Below are 23224 nucleotides of genomic sequence, written 5' to 3'. Positions count from 1 at the left end.
AATATAATATTAAAATGTTTCTGTCTGGCTGACAATATTAATTGGGGATTATTTGGGGGTATGACTTAAATTATGAGCATCTGGATAAATGCTAGGACTTATTTTCTAATTGGGTCTTATTTTCAGGAAACATAATTCTGAGTAGTTGGAGCTAATTATTAAATTGATTTGTATTTTTCCATATTAAAGCATTAAACTGTTTTTTTAAAAATTAATAAATAAATACTGCTTGGTGTATATCCAAGCAACGATGAGTTTTTAATTTCATGTGTGATGAAATTACAATACTACAAATTTAACTTCAAATGTGAATATTATTAATGCAACATCTGATTTGTGTTCATATTTACAGGAATGCAATAATCTTCATGGCATATTTGTTGGATCAGCTTGTGGACACCATGGTCCATATTTTCCAGATGTTCTTTTTTGGTCTGTTATATTATTCTTTACAACATTTTTCCTCTCCTCTTTTCTTAAGCAGTTTAAGACCAAACGTTATTTTCCCACTAAGGTAATTGTGATAGCTTTTATACTTTTACATGATTTTTATAGTAAGTATTTTGGTGAAGATAATTTGATTTTTAAGTTAAAGCCATAGAATATATTATTTTCATATTTTCCAATGTTCCTGCTGTATCCTTAGTCATATAGATATATAAAGGAACTTGAAGCTGATTTGCAGCATGGCTACAGAACGAATAGACATTATTTTGCTGCTCTTTCATTTTCATTCCTGTGGCCACCATATTCTACATTAAGGTTGCAATACTATTTTGTCAAGTATTAATAAGTATAGCTAATAAAATATAAATAATATACAGTGATCCCTCGCCACTTCACGGTTCACTGTTCGCAGCTTCGGTGGTTCTCTCCCCTCCCACACACATATTGTCCCTCACGTGCCCGGTGTTGTCACACTTCTCCCTGGAGGACCCCCTGCACTAGGTGAACCGGTTTCCCATCCAGATCCTGAAGATACTGAGCACCCACAGCAATCACCTCCTGCACCCGAAACACTTGCAGCTGCTCTCCTCCGTACCTGTCAGCCCCATCGAGGTCAGTGCCAGGACTGAGCCTCCTTTTGCCTGCCTAGCTGGGCCTTTTTTTTTTGGCTCTCGGCCATGCGCTCACAACTCCTTGCCCGGCTGCTTCCCTGGGCCACAGCGCTTCCGGAGCCCCATCTGGCTCTCCTTCCTCCCCCTCTTAGTTCGGGGATCTCTGCTCCCCACTCCCTTCAAGCCAAACTGATTTGGCTGGCCGGCCTGTTGATGGAAGGGTGGGAAATGAAAGAAAGAGGCATTGAACTCTTCGGCGCCTTCTTCTCCAACTTTGAATTTTGTACAGCGGTTTAATTCTGTTGCTCAATGCATCTTTCTTTCCTCCCCCCTCCCCCCCCCCCTGATAATAGGCTATTCCATGTTGAAAACCTCTCAAATCTCACTGAGCTTATCCTGCCTGGTTTGGAGATTGTGACTGCTAAAGCTGTAACAATAGGTGTTACTTCCTTGTCTAATTCTCGATCTTGCAGATCAAAGATCTGGATACAGATCCATTCATGATTTTGAAGTAGCAAGGGTTCATTAAGAATAGTGGACCTTTCAGACAAAAGGATGATTGTAAGGCAGCTGCCATAATGGCCCTCATGGCTTGGTCAGCTGGATTTCGATCTGTAGGAACATATTTCCACTGTTTCAGATGCGAGAACTGGTGAATGTAATCAACACGGTTACTAACATAATCATAGAAGTAATGATAAAAATTGTGAATATAACCAAGAACTACTCTACTATCTGTATCAGATCAAATATCTGTGTGGCTAATGTGTGGCTAATGTTGCAGCACAAAGTTCCAAATGTGGGTGGCTCTTTGTCGGCACCAGCCTTGATTTTCCCAAAACAAATCCTAAATGTATTTGTTCTCAAATAGGCCACAGCAGCTATGGCTTTCTCTGATGCATCTGAAAATATGCATAACTCTCTCTGTGCTTCTGACTTAGGTGAAATTAAGGTGTACCTTCAGGGTATGATAACTGCTTCTAGAATTGGCAGGATCCAACAAATGCTCTACCCTCCACATCGGCAAAAAGAACCCAAACCTCATATATGAACTGAACAAACAAATTCTCACAGCAAACCCACACTCAGTAAAAGACCTCAGAATACTAATTTCAAATGACCTAAGTGCTAAAGCCCACTGCAACAATATTGCCAAAAAGGCTTCCAGAGTTGTAAACCTGATTCTACGTAGCTTCTGCTCTGGCAATCTCACACTACTGACCAGAGCCTACAAAACCTATGCCAGGCCCATCCTCGAATATAGCTCATCTGTCTGGAACCCTCACCACATCTCAGACATCAACACTCTCGAAAACGTCCAAAGATACTTCACCAGAAGAGCCCTCCACTCCTCCACCCGAAACAGAATACCCTACGAAAACAGACTAACTATCCTGGATCTTGAAAGCTTAGAACTGCGGCGCCTAAAACAAGATTTAAGTATTGCTCACAAAATCATTCGCTGTAATGTCCTTCCGGTCAACGACTACTTCAGCTTCAACCGTAACAACACAAGAGCATGCAACAGCTTCAAACTCAATGTTAATCGCTCCAAACTTGACTGTAAAAAATATGACTTTAACAATCGAGTTGTCGAAGCGTGGAACTCATTACCTGACTCAATAGTGTCAACCCCCAACCCCCAACATTTCTCCCTCAGACTCTCCTCGATTGACCTCTCCAGGTTCCTAAGAGGCCAGTAAGGGGCGTACATAAGTGCACTGATGTGCCTTTCATCCCCTGTCCAATTGTCTTTCCTTTCCATTTTATCATATATATTCTTTCCTTCCCACCTACTTCTCTTCCTCTTCACTTCCTATCTTTTATATATCACTTAATGTCTATTCCCTTTCATATGTATTGTATATTGGACAAAGAATTAAAATAAAATAAAATAAAATAAGTCTTCCATTTTTGTTCTAGACCTGGAGACAATGGGTCATCCCTGTCTTTAGTCTCCTGTGTAATGTCTCTCAATAAAAGTTTGCCCTGAAGAACCACTGGAGCTACAAATCTCAGTGGGTCAAATAAGCTATTGATGATTGAGAGTACTCCTCTCTTAGTGAACTTCTTTCCCAACACAGACCTAAACTTCTCTGAGTATAAAATTGTTCTGATTCAAAATCCAAGTTCTGCATGCCCTGGGTTCTGTCCTTTTCACGAAATGCTTGCAAAACCTGGTCGCTGTTGGACACGATTTTGTGCAAGCTTATATTTGCAGTTGCCAACATCTTTTGAGTCTGTTTCAGCAGACTGATGGCTTCTTGTCTCTGGGTCCCGTCAGCTGGCAGGTCCCAGGGGAAGAGCCTTCTCTGTGGTGGCCCTGACTCTCTGGAACCAGCTCCCCCCGGAGATTAGAACTGCCCCCACCCTCCTTGCCTTCTGTAAACTCCTTAAAACTCACCTCTGCCATCAGGTGTGGGGGAATTGAGGCATTCCCCCTCCCTCCCCCAGGCCTATATAATTTATGTATTATGTATGTCTGTGTGTATGTCAGGTTTAATAATGGGGTTTTAAAATGTTTTTTTAAATTTATTAGATTTGTTATGAATTGTTTTATTGTATGCTGTGAGCCGCCCCAAGTCTACGGAGAGGGGTGGCATACAAATCTAATAAATATATATTAAAAAAATAAACCATCGTTGGCATAAAAATCTGTACAAACTTAGTTGAGGGTAATTAATTCTCCAAAAGTCTGACAGTCATTTTCAGACTACAGTTGCCAATTGCTGACGAAGGGCTGTTGTCAACTACATGGACTCCCATTCTGGGTCTCCATCTGGGTCTCTAGGTCTTCAAACCACAAAATCAAAAAAGCTGATGTCTCTATTGTAGATGTTGTGGCCTTCGCAGGAGGCAGGTGAGGTATCTCTATGGCTGATGTGATAGCAGAAATCATCTTACCAGAAGCTTGATGCAGTTGCACTGGCGGAGACACCTCCCTAGTGCAAATTTGAAATGGTTGCCCTGAAGGAAATTCCTTCACATTCACATCTAAAGGTGCTGTAAGAGGCTTAGCTGCAACTTCTTCTAACTTCTGACTCCATTGCTGGTCATGGATGAAGTCCTTTACCATACAAATCTAAATAATAAATAATAAATAAATAAATTTCCATAAGGTCTTCTACCTGGATGTCTTCTACGTCAAATCGGAATGACTTGCTGCTAAGGCTTTGTTCGAACACCTTGGCTTTGATTGCCAACTTGGCTGTCTCATGTTTGGCGAACTCCATCTCTTCTTCCGCCTCAAGTTCTGCACGCTTCACTACTTCTCCTTAAGCTTAGCACACTTTGTTCCTTCTTCTGCCTTGAATTTGGCTTTCAATGCAGCCACTTCCGCCTCAGCTTTGAGTTATAGAGCCTTTATCTACATCTGAAGCCTAAGAGCTTCACAGAAAGCTCCACTGCGTACTTGAGCTGTAGCTTCTAGTGGAATGGATGGATCCTACTCTGGAAGGTGCTCTGCTGGCTGCTCTGATAGAGTTGAGCATTTGGCCTCTACTCATAGACTTTCTAATGGGTGTATACTGCTAAGGCTGCTTCTTGCGCTTTAAATTTATGTTCTAAGGCAACCATAGCTTTGTCGCACATTTTCTCTTTGATTACATTATCAGTCTCAACATGTTCCTTGTGACAGAAGGCTTGTTCTGTGTTTACCTGTTTCAGTAAATATACTATTCTCTCTTGCAAACATTTCCATTTTAGGCGATGTTTGACCATAGACTCTCTGCAGATGGATGCCTGGATCAAGGCTCTTTGCACACTGGCTTGACTGAATGTCTACCTGGACCTTTTCCCATGCTTTGAGAAAAGACTGGGTTTGCAAGGTGTCTAATTGCTGGTGAAGGTATTCTGCCATTGTGGGTGTGAGCTTTGAAGATCTCTTCATCCATGGAATAACTGCATGAGCTTCTAAAGCTTTGTTGGAAGAGGGGCTTGTTGCCATTCTGGAAGGTTAATGTGCTGGGTTAACAGCAGGGAAATATCTCTGGAACTGGCAGGCCTGAACCTGCCTTTTCCCTGACTTCTTCCAAGGGAAGCTATGTAACAGTCTCCTGGATAGAGATGGCTTCTAAAAACTTCTAGGGCCTTCAAGGCCTACTAAGGCCACCACTGGGGGAGAAAGGAACTGTCTCTTCTGGCACACAAGCAGGCCTCAATGCACAAAGGTCAGGTGGCACCACTGGTGCAGAAAACTTGGCAGGCAGCACAAGCAGGCCTCAATGCACAATGCACAAAGGTCAGGTGACACCACTGGTGCAGAAAACTTGGCTTGCTTGAGGGAACCTGGCTAAGCTTTCAGTTGGGGAGCCTGCTGCCCCAACCCATTGCCTTCTGAGTCTGAGCCTCTCAAGTGCCTGGATAAAGCCAGGCACTTGAGCCTCTCAAATGCCTGGATAAAGCCACACTCAAAACTTCTGCATTTCAGACTAGCATATGCATAGTAGCAAACCTTTTATCATTTTTAGACTATTCTGTCCCAGAGCAAACTAGCTTCAACTATCTCCTTTGCTTAAAGTGTCCAGATTTTTTCTCTCTCCCCCCCTCTTCCTCTCTCTCTCTTTCTCTCTCTCACTCTTTTTCTCACTCTCTCTTTCTCACTCTCACTCTCTTGCTCTCTCTCTTGCTCTCTGTCACTTGCTCTCTCTCTCTTGCTATCTCTCTCTTTCTCACTCTTTCTTTCTTACTCTCTTTCTCACTCTCTTTCTCTCTCTCTCTTTCTCCCTTTTGCTTTCTTTCTCTCTCTTGCTCTCTCTTTCTCACTCTCTTTCTCTCTCTTGCTCTCTCTGTCTCTTGCTCTCTCTCTCCCCCCATCAATGAGAGAGCACGCTCAGTCTCTCCACTTGCGGCGCCGGGGCAAAGGCAAAGAAAAACACTGGGCTGAGACTGGCCCACCTTTATTCACCAGGCGAGCTGGTGAGCAGATGGGTTTTCCCGCCCAGGGCAAACGCTGCTCCATCCCTCCGCCCACCCCCAAGCACAGCGGATAGGCTGTCAGAGCAGCAGGGGATGAACGCCTCAGCCACGCTTCCCTTTCCTTCCCCAGCATTTGCTGTTGCAGATAGCAAGCCCTCCAGCCTGGGCGGCTCAGCCCCATGGTGGTTGCCATAGGAAGGTGTCGAGCCGGGGGCAAGGAGTGAGCAACAGTGGAAGGGAAAGGAGGGGAGTGAGCAAATAAAAAGAAAAAAATAAAAATAAAATGGGGGGAATCGGGACTTTTAAAAAATGCCCCGGGACACGGGACAAATTGCTAAAAAGCATGACTGTCCCGCTGAATACGGGACGTCTGGTCACTTTACCTTTGCTGTCTTCCTGACTTTCAGGGCGTACTCCCAAACGAGGAAAAACTCCATCCATAAATAAGGTTCAACAGGCTTTACTTAAAGAAAGTTAAAAAACAACAACTTGGCTGCTTCCTCAGACCAGCTAACTAAGATAAAAATACTTATAAGTCTGTCGTTGCAGACTTCTGGATATTCCTGCTTTCATTCTGTAGCCGGGCATGGATTCTCCAATGTTTGTGGGGAGAGTAATTCACCCATCTAAAAATGATAACCTGCCAGCCTTTGCTTGCAAATGAGGAAAAACTAAAACTACAAATGGAGGCCAGAGAGCATGGCTTGTAAGCCGCCCCCTGTATCCTAACATTCTCTTAATGAGACAGGTGCCCAATTCTCCTCCCCAGAATCTAATACATAGATAAAATTACCCTGCAGGGCTGCAGCCACGTAGGAAAGTGCCACTGAAGGCATGACAGTATAATAAAAATACCTGAATAATGCTGTGATCAATCATAATAACAAAAAGCAAAGATAGTACCAATAGTAATAGGGACCTGAGTGTAATCCCAACATTTGTGTACCACTTGAACACCATCACCATTGCCAAATTACCCTTAGTCAATTGACAAAAGCAGCTTTACTTGTAAATGTGGCTATGTATTTTGTGTATAACCTTTCAGAAATTTTATAACATTACATTAATAAAAAATTTCTAACATTTTGTTTGAGATAAATATTTGTGCAATAAAAATTTCACAAAAACAGATTTGATAATGAAAATGTGTTCTTTAGAATTTAGATGAAGGTAAGCCCTAAACAGTGTATGTTTTAGATTGCTACCCGATTCCGTATCATTTTCTATAATATTTGTTGTGGTATGAATGATACGTTACAATGCATAAAATTTGAAATAGCACAGGTTTTAGCTTAAACAAGTGCATAGTTAGCAACCCATGTTATGCTTCTGTGATATGAGATGATAACTTATTAAAGCTGAACATGAAGAATTGTAACAAAAGTTTTTCAAAGGATAATACATATGAAATACATTTCCAGTACTTTTTAGTTAACATTAAAGTAAAGCATTAAATTGATCGTAGTTAACCTGATTAAAGATTGAGATAGTAATGATGATTGAAACAATGCTAAATTACATTTAATTAGGCAGAAAAGTTGCTGGTGACAATGAGCATAAAATCTTGCTATCTGCTTTTAATTTTTTAAATTCTTTGTATTGAGTATTTTCATTATGCACTGTAAAATAAGAAATACTTTAATTGTTGACATAGATTTTTAAATTGTTAAATTATTTTGTAAGATTTTGCTTTAAGATTTAGATTTATTCATGAAGAGTTTTTTTCATTAATAGGTGACTACTATTTCAAAATATTCTAAAATTAAGATGTTGCAGCATATTACAAAATCTGAATAATGATAAATGTTATTGTTCAGAACTATTTCATTGCACATAAGTATTTGAAATGCTAAAGTGCATGTATGGTTATTTCTTTTTTTAGGTACGTTCTACAATAAGTGATTTTGCTATATTTTTGACAATAGTGATTATGGTTTGCATCGATTATCTTGTTGGAGTTCCTTCTCCTAAACTAAATGTGCCTGAGAAATTTGAGGTAAGCAAATGCTTTTTTAGTTTTATCTTAATAAACTCTAAAATACTATCCATTAAATCATAAGAAAAAATTGTTTACTTTTTTAAAAGTAGCTGTTAATGTGGTAGGCTGCTGCATGTATAGCTTTGTAGATGTTTGATAGAATAACATCTATTGAGAAATTATACTACTGTAATTCATATATTTGATTGCATATTTCATGGTTTTGACTCAAGCAGCTTTCTGCAGTACCATGAATATCACATTATGGCAATAAAATGGAGCAGTTTGTTTCAGGGCCAACCTCACAGTCTCCCCTACTTTGGGCTCAGCTTCAATCAGGTCAGTCGATCGGTGGCTCTATTGGCAGCAAACAAAACAGCCCGGCCACCCCTGCTCCTGCTGCAAGTGCACCCAGCTGTGTGTGGTCTTTCTTATACCTTTCTTTCACTCCTGGATTTCACTGGATTAAAAAACAATGAAGCAGTCCACTATAGCCAAGACTAGCTCTGCTAACAGGCAGCAGCAATGGTGGTGGCGGTGACAGAACATAGAGCAGAGAAGCAAAGAGTATAAATTGGTAACCACCGATGTTGTACTTTTCAAACAATAATAGTAATTACAGAGTCCTTTGATCCAAAACATCCCTAACCTTGTCTTTTACTGCTAGATACAAACCATGTACCAATAGCTTTCCCCTCCTGTTTTTTTGTTTTGAATTTCCTGTCCAAAGATGATTTGATTTTTTTGGCATGTAACCAAAGGTATCTAGGCTCAGACTTTCCCTTCCTCTGTCCCAGACAGGACATTTAATGGTGATACAGTTTTCTTCCAGATAAATAATTGATTGATATTCAGTTATTAAGAAGGTGATGTCTCTTTCAATAATAGAAATTAAACAAGAAAAGAAATAAAAATATAAAAGGGAAAATTGGGATTAAAAAATGAAGAGAAAACCCCCCGATAAATTGTATTACAAAGGTTTTTCTTTTATATTGGTACTAAATGTGATATTTCAAAAGCCAGGAAAAAAGTGAAGGGGCACAAAAGTTCATGTATCACATTTTTTACAACAATTAGCTGAACTCTGTCTTGTTTATCGTTATTTTAGGTAGTAAAACTGCAGTGTTCAGGTTAATTTGCAATGTTGGCACTTTGTGATAAATAATAAGTGGGTTTGGGATTGCAGCTTGGATATTTGTTCTCTAAAAGGTTTGCCGTCACTGGTATATAAGTTTTATTCCTGACAGCCATAACCTATATCAAAATTTGTTAAATAGCTTGCTTATTTAGTAGTTCAGCAAAGCTTTAACAGCATACAATAGATGCTAAAAAAGTAAAGGTTGGGAACCACTGATGCCTTGTGACCATGCCAAATTAACCAATTTCATTTAAACTAATGTATTTTGTATTGTTGTATTAATTGCATCTTATATGTAGGGTATCTTTTTTCAAAATTTAATCTTTTAATTTTAAATTTGGTTTTATTATAATCTCTATCCAGGTAATTATAGTAAGTGTTTCTCTTATAAATAATGAAAAATATATTCCTTTTGTAGCTGTATATTTGTTTTATTTTAGCCTACACGGAGTGATCGTGGATGGCTTATCAATCCTCTAGGAAGTAATCCTTGGTGGACCCTAATAGTTGCTGCAGTTCCTGCTTTGCTCTGTACCATTCTTATTTTTATGGATCAGCAAATTACAGCAGTTATCATAAACAGAAAAGAGCATAAACTCAAGGTGAATATTTGTTTTGTTTGTTCATTTATCAATGAAACAGTCCACTTAAATTAGAAATAATTACAGAACTGTAGTAATTTTCTATATACAGGAAACATTTAAGTCAAAATTTTGTAGTTAGCGGAATGCATTAATAATTTGTAGCAGACAAATTATTTATAATATTCATTTATAATGTAGATTGTTTATTCTTGGACAGTTTCATGTGTAACAAATTTGACTCTAGTGATTGCCTGGACATGTATCTTTTCTTGGAATCTATTTGTTATTGCCGTTTCCCAATATTGCCATTTTTCCTATTGCCTTTTTAACTTCCCAAGCTGTACAGGATATTTCCTCATAGCCTCACACTGATAACTATATGCAACCTTTCTTAGCTTGTTGAGCTCAACCAAAGATAGCTAAGGCTACCATTCAAAATCAGCATTCCCTCTAAGCTGCGCGATGTGCTATAGCGCACTAGATTTGAGACTTCCGCACAGGAGATTCCAATTCTAGCGCAGAGGTGTCAAACCTCTTTTTCCCCAGCAGATTCTATCACCGGTGGCCGGTCTTTGCTAGTATCTTAACATCTGATATGCCGGTGGTATATCAATGTCTCCATTAAGGGAGTTTTTATCTGAAAACCAGGGTTTTTTCAGGAGTCTCCCTTTGTTTCATCATGGGTCAGAATCTTGATCTCCTGGAAATTAAATTCATGGCCCTGCTCCTCCATATGGGTCCAGATCTGGGAGCACTATTCTTAGCATCAGACCGCTAGTTTATGCTCGTGCACTCTGGTTTTTAATCATTTAGCCATTTCTCCTACATAGTGGCTTGCACAATTTCTACAGTTTATATGGTTAATTACTGAGGAAGTTTCCTTCTTTGGTAGAGTTTCGTTTGGGCGCATCTACCAAATTTGCATGCGTAATGGCTACTCGAGGGATTTCATCCAATGATATTCATCCATGTCCAGTTGGTGAAGCAGTAGAGGTGATGTGCCAGTGCCTGGAGGCTGTAATTTTCTTATTGATGTGGGAAGGCTATTTTTCTTGTTTGAGGTCGATGTTAGTGGTACTTGAAGTCTGATAATTATTTAATCATGCTGTGGTCACTGTTTGAAAATGGTTCTTTTATTTGTAAACCATATATTGCACTTTTGCTGTTGCAGAAGGTGAGATCCAGAGAATTATCCAGTCTAGTATTGTTAGTTACTAGTTGGTCACGTCCCAGGCTAGTGAGGGTGTTGTGTATAGTAGAATGGGTAGGTTCCGTGCTGCATTCATTTAAAGTCCAGTTAATGCGTGGGAGGTTGAGGTCTCCGAGGAAGATGATGGGGTATGGGCAGTGGGTAGCCCACGTTAATAGTGCGGATAATTTGTTTGCATGTGCGATGTCATAGTCCGGAGCTCTGTAGCAGAGTAAGAAGCGAATTGTGGTATTTATGGATAGATCACAGACAATAGTTTCAGGCAGCGATAGGTCTTGTGCAACTTTGATGTTTTTTAGGTTTAGAGATTTTTTGTAGAATATAGCTACCCCGCCTCCTCTGCAGGATTCACAGTCAGATCAAGATACAAGATAGTTCCTTGTTGTAATAATTGAGTATGGGTAGGATACATTGAGCCATGTTTCACAGACAAAGATAATATCAAAGACTGAAGAGTCAAGAAGAAGGAGGAATTCAGACATCTTGTTGACTACTGGCATTTAATAATTTGCATTTGAGATTATCTGTTGACCCTATTACTCTACAGCTTTTAAGGTCTTTACTATCAGTATAAATGAAAGTTTTGAGTTTCTAAGCTTGAGTAAGAGTTTAAATGTTTGTCATTTTGAATTTGTTCATCATTTTATCAATGATTCATAACGTTATTTTATGGATCATGGGGTAGTTGTTTGGGTTAAGGTTAAGAGGGTCATGATGGAATTGTATGTTGTCTTTTTCCCAGCCAAATGTACATTTATTCCATGCTTTGTAGAACTCTGATTCCTCTTTGTCTGGTAATTCAAGGGTCATTTTCATCAGCTTAGCACATTTTTGAGTTTTGTTAATGAAGTTTAAGGTAGATGGGGTGTGATCCAATTTCCAGGTTTGGGGGAATGTTATTCTTGCAGTAGTTAAAATGTTTACCAGTAGGTATTTGTCACCTTTATTTAATTGCTGTCTAATTATTCCTAGGATCATTAATCCTGGTTTTAAGGCGATTGGTTTCTGTTTAATTTGATCAAGGTATTTTTTCATCTTTAGCCAAAAGGTTCTAACTTTGGGCACATCCACCCAAGGTGGTAGTAGGTCCCTATTTTTTGTTTGCATTTCCAGCAGAAAGGAGTTGTAGTTGGAAACATTTTAGATAGCCAGGCTGGAGGAAGGTGCCAGCGGTAGAACATCTTGTAGATGTTTTCTCTGAAGCTAGTGGCTATAGCTAATTTGTAATTCTGGGTCCAGATTTTATCCCATTCTGATAGATTTATCATATAACCAAAGTTTTGAGCCCAGGCAACCATATTTCCTTTAACCTGTTCTTCAAAAATGTCATATGTAATAGAAATTTATAAAGGATTGATATTATTTGATTATCCAGAGTGAGAATAATTTGATCTAAGATACTCAGTTTTTGAAAGCCTAGTGTTGTCCTGTCTTTGTTTAATCTAGATTTGATTTGGAGGTTTTGTAACCAGTCCAGATTAATACCTTAAGATGTAGGGCCTCTTTAAAGCATAGTTGGGTTTTTTCATTCAATAGGTCATCATAGGTTATCATTTTGCCTGAGAGCAAGACATTTGGATAAGTTTCTGTCTCTATAGGAATGAACCACCTAGGCATCTGTACATAATGAGATTTTTTTAAATTTGAGTCCAAGAATTAAATAAACTATTTCTAATGTAATGATGTCTGAATACCGAGTGATTTTTGTCCTCGTCTGCCATCAGGAATGCGTGCCATCCTTGGTGTAAATCGAAGACTTCTAAGGCTAGAGTTCTTTTGTCTCTTAAAAGGATCCACTCTTTTATCCATGTTAGTTGTGGGGGATTTAGCTACTTTTGTTAGGGTGCTTTGAGTAAAACTTGACATTTTATATATTTTCCAAAAGGTACACCACTTGAGCAGAAATATCTTAATTTGTTTTCAGTAATATGGTCTATTTGATATAGTAATATGGCCTGTTTCCTATTGAATAAATTCCTATTCCTGTTGAGTAAATTTGGTTTACTAATAATGCTGAGATATATATGCTTTATGTTTATTGTTTTTAGCTAATTTTAGGGGGGTTAATTATATATGCCTGGGACTGATAGAGTGAAGGAGATTATTTTACTAGTGTTTTAATTAATTATATTTTCAATTAACCACTGGGTTTTTTTTACCCCACCCCCACCCCTTGGGACATAGAATATATATATGTATGTATGTATGTATGTATGTATGTATGTATGTATGTATGTATACAGTGATACCTCGTCTTACAAACGCCTCGTCATACAAACTTTTCAAGATACAAACCCGGGGTTTAAGATTTTTTTGCCTCTTCTTACAAACTATTTTCACCTTACAAACCCACCGCCGCTGCTGGGATGCCCCGCCTCCAGACTTCCGTTGCCAGCGAAGCACCCATTTTTGCGCTGCTGGGATTCCCCTGAGGCTCCCCTCCATGGGAAACCCCACCTCCGGATTTCCGTGTTTTTGTGATGCTGCAGGGGAATCACAGCAGGGGAATCCCAGCAGCACAAAAACAGGTGCTTCGCTGGCAACGGAAGTCTGGAGGTGGGGTTTCAAGGACTTTGGTGTTTTTGTGATGCTGCAATTTCACTAATGCTCCCTTTGCTGGGAAACCCCACTTCTGGACTTCCGTTGCCAGCGAAGTGCTCGTTTTTGCGATGCTGGGATTCCTCTGCTGGGATTCCCCTGCAGCATCACAAAAACACAGAAGTCCAGAGGTGGGGTTTCCCATGGAGGGGAGCCTCAGGGGAATCCCAGCAGTGCAAAAACGGGCGCTTCAGCTGGCAAAAGGGGTGAGTTTTGGGCTTGCACGCATTAATCGCTTTTCCATTGATTCCTATGGGAAACATTGTTTCATCTTACAAACTTTTCACCTTAAGAACCTCGTCCCGGAACCAATTAAGTTTGTAAGACAAGGTATCACTGTATATCTCGACGAGGTCCCACTAATCATCTTCAGGCTGGTGCTTCTGTCCTTGTTCTAGGGCGAACACAGCGAGACCTGACCTGCCTTCCTTCTATAAATAATGGTGGCTGGGTGTGGTTTGATGGCTCAGCAATTGCCTGCTGTGTAGAAACTTCCTGGTGAGTCAGTGGGGTAACACCTGGGATCGTTGATTTAACTGAGGTATGCTGATTAGTTAATGATTGTGTTCATATTATGGGGATGTTTTTCTATCTCGATGGCTTCCATGATTATTCTTTTGCCGTAGTGTTCTGTTTTGGAAATTAATTTAGTACTGTCAAAATCAATTTCATATCCTGTAGTTTTGAAGTGTTGGAAAAGGGAGGAGGTTTTTTCTTTTTTTCTTAATGCATTCTTATGTTCTGCAACATGTGCATTTACTCTCCTGTTAGTTTGTCCAATATATGTGGCTGGGCAGATTTTATATGGTATTTGATAAACTCCCTGGTTTTCTAGCTGGATATTATCTTTGGGGTTTCTTAGGATGTTGGCTATTTTTTTTATCTGTACCAAAGGCTGTCTTGATGTTGTGTTTGTGGAGAATTTTGCTGATTTTATCTGTGGTGCCTTTGATGTAAGGGAGGAGGGTGATGTCATTGTCCTTTTCTGTTTTTTCGTTCTTGGGGGGTGTCTCTTTGGATTAAGTTGGTGATTGCCTTTCTTTGGAATCCATTGGAAATTAATACATTTGTGAGACTGTGATTCAGTTTCCAAGTGGTCTTTGTCGGCTAGGCGTTTGGTTCTGGAAATGAGGGTCTTGGGTACGGAATTGATCTGTGCAGGGTGGTGGTGGGATTTTGCATTCAAGTAACGGTTGGTGTGTGTCTTCTTCTGGTAGACGGTGTGACCTAGGGAGCCATTGGGTTTTTTGTAGATTAGGACATCCAGGAAGGGAAGTTGGTTGTTGGGTTCTATTTCCATGGTGAATTGTATTTTGGGGTGTAGACTGTTGAGATGTGTGAGGAAGGTGTCCAGTTTTTCTTTCCCATGTGGCCAAATTACAAAGGTATCATCTACATATCTAAGCCAGAGTTTGGGTTTGTGTTCAGATGTATCCAAGGCGTTGGTTTCAAAGTATTCCATGTATAAGTTTGCGATGACGGGTGACAGGGGTGATCCCATGGGGGCTCCTTCTATCTGTTTGTATCTTTGTCCATTGTGGATGAAGTATGTGTTCATCAGGCAGTGGTTGGTCAGATCTAAGATGTGCTTCAGGAGGTTGTATTTGTTTTGGATGGCTGTCAGGGCTTCTTTAATAGGCACTTGGGTGAAGAGAGATATGACATCAAACCTTACGAGAAGGTCACTGGGTTGTAGATTTTGTTCCTTTATGATTTCTATGAAGTGGAATGAGTTTTATACGTGAGACATGATGGATTCTGCATAGGGCTGAAGTTGTTTGGCAAGAAATTTGGCAAGATTCTGTAGGGGTGAGCCTATGGAGTGGTGTTCCTTCTTTGTGTATCTTGGGGAGGCCATAGAGCTTGGGGCATCTGGATGATTTTTCTCTGGGGATGATTCTTTGCTGGAATTCTTCACTGATGGGAGAAGCTTTTATTTTGGATTTGGTGGTTTTTTCCAGGTAGGTGGTAGGATATGTGCTTAGAGGTTTATAAGCGGGGTCTTGGAGTAGGTTGGATAGCTTTTCTTGGTAGTCAGATGTGTTCATCACCACAGTGGCATTACCGTTATCTGCTGGGAGGATGATTATGTTGTTGTCTTTCTTCAAGTTGGTGAGTGCTTTTTGTTCATCTTTATGTAAGTTGCTTCTGGGTGGAATGCTGGAGCAAAGGACATTGGTGACTTCGAGTCTGATTTTGTTATCTTCATCTGGGTTGATTTTGGTTAGAGTGGCTTCAACTCCGCATATGATTTTTTCAGTGGGGATGCATTTGGGGGCGACTGCAAAGTTGAATCCTTTGGAGAGGATGTTGGTTTCTGCTATGGTGAGGCTTCTCTCCAATATATTGTGTACTGTATGCTTCATGAGTTGCTGTGGAAAGGGTTTGGTCTTCTGGTGTTTTTCCAAATTCCAAGTTTCTTGGTGTGTATGTCTGTATTGAGGGAGGTTTCTGTTTCAGCTCTCCAGAGGGCTAGTTGTTTGGATTTGTCCCAGAGTATTGGGTGGATTCTGTTGCTAAGTTTGAGGTGAAGAGTGAGTAGGTCTTTGTTGGTTTGGTCGAGTAGGAATCTTTTCCTGTGGAGTTCATTTCTGATTAGGACTAATTCAATTATTTTCAGGATCCGTTCAGTGGATGGGGTTTTAGAATGGAATTTTAGTTGGCAGCATTTGGGGATCAAGTTTCTGTCTCGGCAGTTACGTAGGAATTTGATGTCTACGAAAACATATATATATATATAATTTTCAAATTCAGCAAAAAAACATGTGATATATATATATATATATATATATATATATATATATATATATGTCACATGTTTAAGCTGAATTTGAAAATTAAGGGAGACTAGGATAGATCTATTTCGGCCTTATTTTGGCCTCATCAGCTAGCCATACCCACTGGGACTTGAACCTGCAACCTTTGCCTTGTAAGGCAGAGAATTAACCTCTAGGCTACAGTATCCAATCCCTTCAGCTCTGTACCAGGGAAGGGTTACATTTTGTGTCGAATCACCCTGGTATATTGAAGGAACATCACAGCTCCTTTTTTGCCTCTCGGCCCAACCCAGGGCCATACATATATATATATGTAGATTGTTCTGAGTTCAAAACAAATATATATATATATATATATATATATATATATATATATATATATATATATATATGTCACATTTTTTTTGTTGAATTTGAAAATTAAGGGAGACTAGGATAGATCTATTTTGGTCTTATTTTGGCCTCATCAGCTAGCCATACCCACTGGGACTTGAACCTGCAACCTTTGCCTTGTAAGCCAGAGAATTATCCTCTAGGCTACAGTATCCAATCCCTTCAGCTCTGCACCAGGGAAGGGTTACATATTTTTGTGTCAAATCACCCTGGTATATTGAAGGAACATCACAGCTCCTTATTTGCCTCTCCGCCCAACCCAGGGCCATTTCCAAGGCAGTTAATTTTATTGATAGCCAACAATTCTATCTGTATGTGTCACATGTTTTTTTGCTGAATTTGAAAATTAAGGGAGACTAGGATAGATCTATTTCAGCCTTATTTTGGCCTCATCAGCTAGCCATACCCACTGGGACTTGAACCTGCAACCTTTGCCTTGTAAGGCAGAGAATTATCCTCTAGGCTACAGTATCCAATCCCTTCAGCTCTGCACCAGGGAAGGGTTACATATTTTTGTGTCAAATCACCCTGGTGTATTGAAGGAACATCAATATATTTATATATATTGTATTTATAGTTCTCTGTTTTAAATATCTAAATTATTTTAATTAATTTATTAGGTAGGGTTTTTTAATTGATGGATAATTGGGGTGGGTGTAATGACATGCATGATATTAATGATTGGTATGAGTGGGATGGGTGGGGTGGGTGGGATTATGGTATAGAAGAGGCGAATGGGAATGTTATGAATGATGTACTTGGCCCACCTGACGCTGGACAGGCAAGAGGGGAGGGGGCACCGATCTCTGGGGTGGCAGAGGGCCGCAATATTCCAGTGTTGCTGGGGAGAGGCAGATATGGCGGGAGCCACGGAGCTAGCCATTCCAGGGAAATGAGAGATCACTGCTTAATAATGATCCCTTGTTCCGGCCCCATGAGCTCAACCCTGGACAGTGGTGATGAGTGTAATCCTGGCCCTGGACTCAGGCTGCTGCTACTCAATGCCAGGTCGGTGGTAAATAAAGCTCTCCTCATACGGGATTTCATCCTGGATGAGAAGGCCAACCTGGCATGTGTGACTGAAACCTGGCTGGGCCCGGAGGGAGGAGTTCTTCTCTCTGAAATTTGCCCAGCCGGGTTTCAGATTTGGCATCAGCATTGACCCCAGGGAAGGGGGGAGGAGTGGCTATTATAGCCAGGGAGAGCCTTTGCCTGCGTAGACTTGTTTCTCCAGAGATTGCGGGTTGTGAGTCCCTCCTGGTGAAGTTGGACTTAGGGGTTCAGATGGGCTTGTTGCTCATGTACCTGCCTCCCAGCTGCGTGTCAACAGCCCTGCCTGTGCTGCTCAAGGAGGTAGCCGGGCTGGCGGTGGGGTTCCCCAGACTTATTGTCTTGGGGGACTTTAACCTACCATCGCTCAGCGAAACCTGTGGGCTAGTGCAGGAGTTCATGGCCACCATGACAGCCATGGACCTGACTCAAGTAGTACAGGGTCCGCCTCATGAGGGGGGACACGCATCCGACATGGTATTCCTCTCTGAGCAATTGAGTAATGGTCTGAGACTAATTGGCTTAGAGGTAGTTGCCTTTGTCATGGTCAGACCATTTTCTATTGCGGCTTGACTTCCTGGCTCCAACAGGGAGGCGGAATCGACTAGGTGGTTCAGCCCCAGATGCCTGATGGACCCAGAGGGCTTTCAGAGGGCGCTTGGGGTTATTCCACATGCACTTGTCTACAGTTCAGCAGAGTCTCTTGCTGAAGCCTGGAACAAGGCTGCAGCGGAGGGTCTTGACCGGATTGCGCCATTGCGACCTCTCTGCGGCACTAGAACCTGTTGAGCTCCATGGTTCAATGAGGAGCTCCGGGAGTTGAAATGCCAGAAGAGACATATAGAGAAGCGATGGAGGAAGAGTAAATCCAAATCTGACCGAACACTTGTAAGAGTTCATATTAAGATTTGCAAAGTGGCACTCAAGGCAGCAAGATGTGCGTATCATTCCGCCTTGATTGCACCAGTGGAATCTTGCTCGGACGCTCTGTTTAGGGTGACCCACTCCCTTCTTAACCAGGGGGGAGTTGGGGCCCCTTACAGAGTAGTGCCGAGGATTTTAACATGTTCGCTGATAAAATCGCTTGGATCCGGGCGGACCTTGAGTCCAATTGGATAACAGAGTCGACTGACAATGAGTCAGTTGAGGTGACTGGGGCCTGTACTTGTCCATCTGTCTGGGAGGAGTTTGATCTGGTGACACCTGATGAAGTGGACAAGGCCATTGGAGCTGTGAGTTCCGCCACCTGCTTACTGGATCCGTGTCCCTCCGTCTCCCTCCTGGTTTCAGCCAGCAGGGAGGTGACACGAAGCTAGGTCCAGGAGATTGTCAACGCTTCTTTGGGGTCCTTTCTGGATCCCTGCAAGGAGGCACTTGTGCGCCCCCTTCTCAAGAAGCCTTCCCTGGACCCAGCCATTCTTAACAACTATTGACCAATCTCCAACCTTCCCTTTATGGGGAAGGTTGTTGAGAAGGTGGTGGCGCTCCAGCTCCAGCGGTCCTTGGAAGAAACCAAGCGGTCCTTGGAAGAAGCCGATTATCTAGGCCCTCAGCAGTCAGGACTCAGGCCAGGCTACAGCACAGAAACTGCTTTGGTCGCGTTGATGGTTGATCTCTGGCGGGCCTGGGACAGGGGTTTATCCTCGGTCCTGGTGCTCCTTGACCTCACAGCAGCTTTAAATATCATCGACCACGGTATCCTTCTGCGCCAGCTGGAGAGATTGGGAGTGGGAGGCACTGTCCTTCAGTGGTTCTCCTCCTACCTCTCCGGTCGGTCACAGTAGGTGTTAGTGGGAAGTCAGAGGTCGACCTCTAGGCTTCTCCCTTGTGGAGTGCCTTAGGGGTCGGTCCTCTCCCCCCTGCTATTTAATATCTACATGAAACCGCTGCGTGAGATCAACCAAGGGCATGGGGTGAGATATCATCAGTACGTGGATGATACCCAGTTGTACATCTCCACCCCATGTCCAGTCAACGAAGCAGTGGCTGTGATGTGCCAGTGCCTGGAGGCTGTTGGGGTCTGGATGGGTGTCAACAGACTCAAACTCAACCCTGATAAGATGGAGTGGGTGTGGGTTTTGCCTCCCAGGGACAATTCTATCTGTCCATCCATCACCCTGGGGGGGAAATCATTGACCCACTCAGAGAGGGTCCGCAACTTGGGCGTCCTCCTTGATCCACAGCTGACATTAGAGAAACATCTTTTAGCTGTGGCAAGGGGGGCATTTGCCCAGGTTTGCCTGGTGCACCAGTTGCGGCCCTTTCTGGACCGGGAGTCACTGCTCACAGTCACTCATGCCCTCATCACCTCAAGGCTCGACTACTGTAATGCTCTCATGGGGCTACCTTTGAAAACTGTTCAGAAACTTCAGATCGTGCAGAATGCAGCTGCAAGAGCAATCATGGGCTTCCCTAAATATGCCCATGTTACACCAACACTCCTCAGTCTGCATTGGTTGCTGATCAGTTTCCGGTCACAATTCAAAGTGTTGGTTATGACCTATAAAGCCCTTCATGGCATCGGACCAGAATATCTCCAGAACTGCCTTCTGCCGCACGAATCCCAGTGACCAGTTAGATTCCACAGAGTGAGTCTTCTCCAGGTCCCGTCGACTAAACAATGTCATTTGGCGGGACCCAGGGGAAGAGCCTTCTCTGTGGCAGCCCAGGCCCTCTGGGACTAGCTCCCTCCAGAGATCAGAATTGCCCCCACCCTCCTCGCCTTTCATAAGCTCCTTAAAACCCACCTCTGTCATCAGGCATGGGGAAATTGAGATATTCCTTCCCCCTAGGCCTATACAATTTATGCATGGTATGTTTGTGTGTATGTTTGGTTTTTCATAAGGGTTTTTTAGTTATTTTAAATATTAGATTTGTTATATGCTGTTTTTATTATTGTTGTTAGCCACCCCGCGTCTGTGGAGAGGGGTGGCATACAAATCTAATAAGTAAGTAAGTAAGTAAGTAAGTAAGTAAATAAATAAATAAATAAATAAATAAATAAATAAATAAATGTATATATATAAATAGATTTTAGGGAGATTTACAAAATATTTGATCTAAGTTGTAGGTCAGAAGCAAATCAGTAAAGAATATAGTTCAAAATATTTGATCTGAGTTGTAGGGAGAGCAGAAGCAAATCAGTAAAGAATATAGTTCATTGAAGAAACACTATAGCTTGATAGCTAATAAATAGTCAATGTTTCTATAAATAGTCAATGTTTTTATAATCAATACTTAATAATTAATAGTTGGTAATCATATATTATACACCTTAGCACATATATAACAAAACCGAACAGCTGAAAACAATTTCCTTGTACTAATTGTAAATAAGATAAAATTTTGTCAGGTAAAATCCAAAGAGAAAAGGGGTATAAGTGTAGATATCAATATAGTATAGGTAGTAAGTAATATATACAGGTATAGGTCTAGGTAAATGCTCCATTAAGTAAATGAAACAAAACTTCTATATATTGTATAGTTCGTAAAATTCAGATAATCAAATAGTTAATTATCACTGTTGAGAACAGTCAGTATAAAGTTACCTTCAAGTTGGAAAATCACTTTCCTTCTCTTGAAAAGAGAGATTAGAAAAAAGAAACAAAGAGTCTTAGGTCCGTAACGAGATGAAGTGGTGGAAGGAAACAAAAGAAAAGAAAAAGTCTCACTGGTAATCCTACATTAGTCCGTTTCAGTTTCACGAAGTCCTCAAAATGTGATAGGAAAGAGGAATTAAAAGGCTTAAAGATTAACAAGATAGTCAAGATAGTCAAATAGATAAGCAAAATTCAATTAGAATAAATATTATACAGGGTGAGTAAAAAACAAGTTTTAAAAGTTGGCCTCTGGTTTACTGAGTCACGTACCGATTTTACCCAGCTGTTACTTCCTGTCCTACTTTCACACTCCCTCCTCACTTTCCACAGAACCTTCAAGCCCTCTATTGCAGAATCCAGAACAAATCCGCACCGATTGTTCTTTCTGTTCTTATGATCCACTCGCACTGCTTTTCTTTAGAAATCTCCAAGCTTAGCGATCAATGTTATTAGATCATTCTTTCCACTTCTTTCAATCTCTCTTGATCCCGGAGTTTTAATGGCCGCTTCTTCATTTTGGAGTCTCCGCTCTTCTCCCACTGGCAATGACAAACACTGCGACTGGCCAACTTCTTTAATCCCTCTATCAATTACAAAATCACTCCAACCAAATCCTTCTTTAAAACAACTTCACCTTGTTCCGCTGTCACACTTGGCTTCCTCTCAAAAGTCAGGCTGGTACACTAAATATTTTTATTATCCTAAAAATTCTTACTATCTACAGTGTTTTCTAGAAAGCTCAACCTTGTAATTCTGTAGAGTAATATTTAACATATCTCTCAAGTCTAATTTATTTTGCACTTCATTTTAATTTTAATGTGTTGTATGATTTTAATCTTGGGGTTTTTATATATCTTTTTTATTATTAGATTTGTTTCAATGTTACACTGTTTTTATTATTGTTGTGAGCCACCCCGAGTCTTTGGAGAAGGGTGGCATACAAATCTAATAAATTATTATTATTATTATTATTATTATTATTATTATTATTATTAATGACTATTGTATTCTGTTGGATATATTTACTGATACATTATAAAGTGTGAAACAATTTTAAATTTAGTCCACTTTTTCAATAAACATTTATATAAACATCCTAAATATTGTGAACATTACCTGTTTACTATGATACCATTTTAGCATGAAATATTTGTGTTTTGATTCCACAGAAAGGTTGTGGTTATCATCTTGATCTACTCATGGTTGGCATTATGTTAGGTATATGCTCTATCATGGGTTTGCCTTGGTTTGTGGCTGCAACTGTCCTTTCAATAAGTCATGTCAACAGTTTAAAAGTGGAGTCCGAATGCTCAGCTCCAGGAGAACAACCAAAGTTCCTGGGAATCCGTGAACAAAGAGTGACAGGATTAATGATTTTTGTTCTGATGGGGCTGTCGGTGTTTATGACCTCTGTTTTAAAGGTAAGAAACATATTTTTTAAAATTCTATTACAAGGTTAGTATATTAAAGCAGTTGTTTTTCTTTCCTTTTCCTTCCCTTCTCTCCCTTCCCCTCACCCTTTCTTTCCCTTCTTTTCCATAGCTATTTTGATTCTTTGATACTACTAAAAAGAGTAGTCCCATATCCATAATATCAATCTCTCATTACCATCAAATCCTTCACTATATTTTTCATTTTATAAATCTACAATCAAATCGCTGTATTTTTTGGACTATAAAAAGCATCGGTTTATAAGATACACCAAGATTTCGAAGTACTAAGGAAAAGAAAGTTTTCCTCATCCCTGTACCTAGAAGCACTCTTAAGGCCCCCCAAACCATTTACATGCCTTTTTTTTTCTTTCAAAAAATGTGCCTGTTTGCATCCATTTTTGCAAAATAAAGGGGGGGCACGCAGAGGGTTTGGGAGGCCTGCAGAGTGCTTCTGGGAGCTGGGAGAAGGTAAAACTGCCCCAATTTTTG

The 23224-nt window shown here is 40.7% G+C and overlaps 1 protein-coding gene across 7 annotated transcripts in view; it reads left to right on the top strand.

Annotated features, from left to right (window-relative positions):
- Positions 1-23224, top strand: part of SLC4A7 (solute carrier family 4 member 7) — a 275999-nt gene that overhangs the window by 215107 nt on the left and 37668 nt on the right. For all 7 annotated transcript variants that reach the window (XM_070727282.1, XM_070727278.1, XM_070727280.1 and 4 more), the window contains 4 exons: positions 353-514; positions 7858-7971; positions 9532-9693; positions 22472-22723. In XM_070727282.1, the coding sequence (XP_070583383.1) occupies positions 353-514; positions 7858-7971; positions 9532-9693; positions 22472-22723 (690 nt within the window). The remainder of the gene's footprint in view (positions 1-352; positions 515-7857; positions 7972-9531; positions 9694-22471; positions 22724-23224) is intronic.

Source organism: Erythrolamprus reginae, chromosome Z, assembly GCF_031021105.1.
Source record: "Erythrolamprus reginae isolate rEryReg1 chromosome Z, rEryReg1.hap1, whole genome shotgun sequence".
Taxonomy (NCBI): Eukaryota; Metazoa; Chordata; class Lepidosauria; order Squamata; family Dipsadidae; genus Erythrolamprus; species Erythrolamprus reginae.
The sequence above is the reverse complement of the archived record's forward strand: the minus strand, read 5'-3'. Positions and strand labels throughout refer to the sequence as shown.